The sequence below is a fragment of the Ostrea edulis genome, chromosome 9 (assembly GCF_947568905.1).
Source record: "Ostrea edulis chromosome 9, xbOstEdul1.1, whole genome shotgun sequence".
Taxonomy (NCBI): domain Eukaryota; kingdom Metazoa; phylum Mollusca; class Bivalvia; order Ostreida; family Ostreidae; genus Ostrea; species Ostrea edulis.
This window is the reverse complement of record NC_079172.1, coordinates 69,197,108-69,202,726: the sequence shown is the minus strand read 5'-3', so window position 1 is coordinate 69,202,726 and position 5,619 is coordinate 69,197,108. Positions and strand designations below refer to the sequence as shown.

General features: G+C 38.9%; 1 protein-coding gene across 1 annotated transcript; it reads left to right on the top strand.

Moving 5' to 3' along the window:
* The first annotated feature begins 945 nt into the window (after positions 1 to 945).
* On the top strand, positions 946 to 4,657 carry LOC125653182 (starch-binding domain-containing protein 1-like). Its single transcript, XM_056150845.1, has 3 exons — positions 946 to 1,081; positions 2,063 to 2,287; positions 4,467 to 4,657. Exons 1-3 carry the CDS (start codon positions 946 to 948, stop codon positions 4,655 to 4,657), a joined length of 552 nt encoding a protein of 183 aa, XP_056006820.1.
* The last annotated feature ends 962 nt before the right edge of the window (positions 4,658 to 5,619 follow it).

Here is a 5,619-nt window from a genome sequence, read left to right as displayed (position 1 = left end):
TGCTCGAATTATTATGAAATCTAAATTCGAATTTAAAACCATTTACTAGTATTACAAAATATATATGGGGACATAAATTCTATTGATATTTAAAAACTTTGACCACGGAATTAGTCTGATTACTGAAACTTTAGAACTTTATCCCCTGGTATGATCTATTGTAGGAATCATCGAACGAAAACCTTGAATATGGCGCTCTTACAGTCATGTTATGATATGTATGGCTGAGCAGGGAAAATTTAAGACACCAGACCAGAAACTGCATATATATTGGTGTAAACATTAAATGAATTGACCCTAGATATGGAAATAGTTTAGATATGGGATTCTGTTTTTAAATAGATAATAGTATAGTTTAAAAAAGTAGTGTTGTGTAGCTCTTAGCAGAAGTGCTTGGGTTCATGACACCCCCCCCCTCCCTTGAATAACCAAGCTACACGAATTGTTATATTCAATGGGGGAAATTCTTAAAAAGAGCTATTTTGGGGTATGCATGACATTGTTGACATGCATTAGTAGGATTTTCAACAAGAAATAATTTAAATCAAGTCGTGCAGGTTATTCGGCTACACCGGTCCATTCTGCTCTTACTGTGGGGCCTACCGCACGCCTTTATCCAACGTAAACATTAATCTTTATGTGATTTGGGGTTTGGAAATGGGATAAACATTACTTCTAGTATCCTTTCTGGGTAACGTGAATCACTGTTGCATTTCCCCGATGCACACAATTCCACCAATTTTATGAGAACTCGAAGTAATCAGGCTAAAACATCTGTACCTCAAAACCTCCGTCATCATAAGTTTTGACGGAGGTAATGGCGGACAATTCTTCCGCGATTATGATTGGCTGTGCGGAGATGATAACCGCACCTCCCCTGACGACAGTGGAAGCGTGAATTCAAGACAGTGTTCGCTGTTTCTGTAACTTAAATTCTGAATTACCATGGAAATTAAAGAGAAGACTGTGTGGGTCCAATTTCGGACCCACTATGTTACCAACAGCGAAGATCTTGTTTTGGGTATCACTGGTTCCCTCCCAGAGTTAGGGCAGTGGAATGTGACACGAGCTGTAGTTGCAGGTAAATTACCATATTGATCAAAATTACCAGGAAGGCAACTTATAAGGATTATTTTTTTATTTTCTTCCCCGATGACAATCTGAGGTGTGTTTCATTTTTTAATCTAAAGCCTTTTTATTTGCTATTTTCAGAACTTTTGAATCTATTAGATAAATTTATTTGGAACAAGTTCACTGATATCATTAATGATTTGTAACATACCGCTAATCACTGATATCATTAACGATTTATAACACACAGCTAATCACTGATATCATTAACGATTTGTAACACACGGCTAATCACTGATATCATTAATAATTTGTAACACACAGCTAATCACTGATATCATTAATGTATGTGCACATCGATTTTATATAATCTTTTCTCTCACATTTGTGAAGCGCTTTAGAGAAGTAATGTTGATACGGAGCTATATAAATCTTTTTTAATTACAATTACTAACAATTTGTAACACACAGCTAATCACTGATCTCATTAATGATTTGTAACACACAGATAATCACTGATATCATTTAGGATTTATAACAGACCGCTAATCACTGATCTCATTAACGATTTGTAACACACAGCTAATCACTGATCTCATTAACGATTTGTAACACACAGCTAATCACTGATCTCATTAACGATTTGTAACACACAGCTAATCACTGATATCATAAATGATTTGTAGCATTCAATCAATTTATGAAGACAGAATGTCTTTCTTTAATAAATTTGAATTCTTCATAGTAAACAATTAAGTTAAAACTCTTAATCATATTCATGCATTACTGATTGTGAAATCAAATTTACCAGATATACTGTCTAACTTTTTTTAACATAGTTAAGATTGATGAAGCATAGTATGATGAAGTGGAAAATTGTGTTGATTCTAGTGAAACAAAGGCAAATATTTATCCTAATTTATACTAAGATATTTCAAATTCCAGATAATAACACGTCTAGTTCATTTCTAAATAGTTTTGAAATTTACAGATGAAATTCCCAAAAGTTCAGGAGAATGGGTTGTTTTAATCGAACTTCCAGCAAATGTCACGTTTGACTGGAAGTGGGTGGTACTTTCCCAGGAAAATGCTACGATGACCGCATTCCGGTGGGAAGAGCGAGATAATAGAAGCACTGAGCTGCAGGGACAGGGTCAACGATGTTACGCCGCGTGGAATGACGACGCGGCGTATGAAATCATCCCCAAATTTCCAGGTATATAAGTTTGAAGTAGAAGTATATACTGTTTTGATATATACCCATCAATGTATCGTTTTTTTGATACTGTGAATTTCACAGAGTGTGATCCGGTTTTCCGATCACCAGACTGTGGTTTTCTGATTCCGTATCAGTGTTCTCATCTTCACAAGGTAAGGGTTATTGATTCGTTATTAGAGCGAGGTAACCACTGTTAGTGTGAGGTAACCACTCTTAGTGTGAGGTAACCACTGTTAGTGTGAGGTAACCACTGTTAGTGTGAGGTAACCACTGTTAGTGAGAGGTAACCACTGTTAGTGCGAGGTAACCACTGTTAGTACGAAGTAACCACTGTTAGTGCCAGTGCGAGGTAACCACTGTTAGAGCAAGATAACCACTGTTAGTGCGATGTAACCACTGTTAGCGCGAGGTAACCACTGTTAGTACCAGTGCGAGGTAACCACTGTTAGAGCAAGATAACCACTGTTACTGCGAGGTAACCACTGTTAGTGCGAGGTAACCACTGTTAGTGCGAGGTAACCACTGTTAGTGCTAGTGTGAGGAAACCACTGTTAGTGTGAGGTAACCACTGTTAGTGCGAGGTAACCACTGTTAGTGCGGGGTAACCACTGTTAGTGCGAGGTAACCACTGTTAGTACGAAGTAACCACTGTTAGTGCCAGTGCGAGGTAACCACTGTTAGAGCAAGATAACCACTGTTAGTGCGATGTAACCACTGTTAGCGCGAGGTAACCACTGTTAGTACCAGTGCGAGGTAACCACTGTTAGAGCAAGATAACCACTGTTACTGCGAGGTAACCACTGTTAGTGCGAGGTAACCACTGTTAGTGCGAGGTAACCATTCTTAGTGCGAGGTTACCACTGTTAGTGCGAGGTAACCACTGTTAGTGCGAAGTAACCTTTTTTAGTGCGAGGTAACCACTGTTAGAGCGAGGTAACCACTGTTAGTGTGGGGTAACCACTGTTAGAGCGAGGTAACCACTGTTAGTGTGAGGTAACCACTTAGTGCGAGATAACCACTGTTAGTGCGAAGTAACCACTGTTAGTGCGAGGTAACCACTGTTAGTGCGAGGTAACCACTGCTAGAGCGAGGTAACCACTGTAAGTGCGAGGTAATCACTGTTAGTGTGAGGTAATCACTGTTACTGCGAGGTAACCACTGTTAGTGTGAGGTAACCATTCTTAATGTGAGGTAACCACTGTTAGTGCGAGGTAACCACTGTTAGTGTGAGGTAACCACTCTTAGTGCGAGGTAACCACTGTTAGTGCGGGGTAACCCCTGTTAGTGCGAGGTAACGAATCAGTAACCCTTGAATTGTGAGGATGCAGTATTCTCTCAAACTGATAACGTCACAATGCATCAACGCAACGTTTTTTGTGGAAAATATTGATCGCGTCAAACAAAACTGCGTAAACAAAATATAATTTCACTGTACATATATCTGTATTTTTGACAATTTGGATTACATTTAGTATCTTATAAATGTGGGTTTAAAATGCATAAGAGGGTATATTATGAATTTAACATTACTACATGTACAGTAACTTGATCCGAAGAGTTGGATCACGTCTCGTAGACAGGTGCGGATCATCAGATCAAAGTCGACGCTTCGCGTCTCGTGTGATCTGATGATCCGCGCCTGTCAACTCGACGGGACCCGACTCTTTGGATCAAGTTACTGTAGTAATAATATATTTTTACATGTATAGTCTAATTCTTATTGTATTCTATTTTGTGACTGATCAGATAAAACTAGAATATGCAATTTATTTTGTATAATCTGGTTTGGCAAGAGAACACCTTCCCCTACGGCAACTAGCACTTCTTTCACTATATGGCCCCCCGTAATAATTTTGGTTCCATGTCCTACCTGGAGCTCGGACTTGACACTAATCTGGATTACCCCCAACGTTTGTGTATACACATGCACAGACTATCATAACATTATGTGCAAACAGTGGCGGATTTAGAGAGTCTCGGTGGTTTCAACCCTGTTTTTCATCAATTTATTTTGCCAATTTGGGGTCTTCATCCCCCAATTTTGGGAGCGGAAAAGATACGAATCTGGTTAGCACCCCCCTCCTTTTGAACATTTTCTAGATTCACCACTGATAGCTTTATATTCATTTTGTAATTAGTTTTGGCTTTCCTTAAGTATTGAACACCTCTATTTCAGTTGATGAATGGAAATGGATGGATGATGGTGATCAGGATGATGAAGAACAATCTCCTGAGAGTGAACATGTTCCCCCGAGGCGTGTAGATGTAGGCTACCTTACTAGTGTCGTGGTATCATCCTATCAGGATATTCGACACAAAGTGGTAGCCTTTTGTCAGTCGATAAGGGGGATTTTCAGAAGAGGCTGAATAGATGAGGACAGTTATATGCTACAGATAGATTATTTCTGCATGAATCCAATGATTTATTTATTATTGTCTTCTACCTCATGTGAATACATTCTGATGATTTGTGTAACTGTCGCTAACTGAATTCAATGCTTTATTTTTTATTCTAATCTACCTCATGTGAATAAATTCTAATAATTTGTGTAACAGTCGTTAACTTTTTAAGTCGATCTAGTTCATCAGTAGACTAACAAATTGTATTTCTATCCCGCTTTATATCTTAATTAAACAGCACAGAGCTGGAAAACGGTCAAAAGCCGGTTAATCATTGATTTAAACTTTTACCGATTTACAAAGAGTCAGCAGTGTCACCCGGGGAATCGGTAACATGTCTTCCGGTATAACGGCTCAACATCGGAAAAGGTCAGCTCGTTATCGGTACTTCCTGTCAGATGCTGAGTGAATGAATACTAGGAGTGAGGGACATAACACACCCCTACCCGTCATCACTATCCGGAATGGTGTTCTTTGTATGTGCATCACTTTGCTTGGGAATACCCCCTCCCCCTCCCTTCGCTGCTTTGTTACGAGAAATTAGATTCTACTCTGTTTAGGGCCCAATACATGTAGTAGTCACTTTGTCCATCCGTCTGCACATTCTATGATACGCGGTAACTGCAGTTTCCTTGGGAAGATTTTCATAAATTCAACACAGAATATATGTACTTGGATTTGGCGAGGAAAATTCAGAATCATTGGGAGTTGAAAGTTTCTACATTGATTTGAAATTTTCTACTTTGATAAGATGGATGAACTGTCTTTGGCACATGATAAGTGGAGATTACATGATAATAACTTCGTAAAATTTAGACGTCCGATTAGTCAGAATAGCCCTTCAAATTTTATGTCCGTCCGTCTGTCTGTCGGTTAACACTCTCTATGACACACGATAATCTAAGTTTCCTTCGAAAGGTTTTTCATAA

What these genes read in the sequence shown, in the direction of transcription:
- LOC125653182 (XM_056150845.1), top strand. Translation starts at nt 946, where the DNA reads ATGGAAATTAAAGAGAAGACTGTGTGGGTCCAATTTCGGACCCACTAT. An exon ending in GACACGAGCTGTAGTTGCAG is followed by an intron (nt 1,082 to 2,062) that starts GTAAATTACCAT and finishes TGAAATTTACAG; the next exon opens with ATGAAATTCCCAAAAGTTCA. An exon ending in AATCATCCCCAAATTTCCAG is followed by an intron (nt 2,288 to 4,466) that starts GTATATAAGTTT and finishes CCTCTATTTCAG; the next exon opens with TTGATGAATGGAAATGGATG.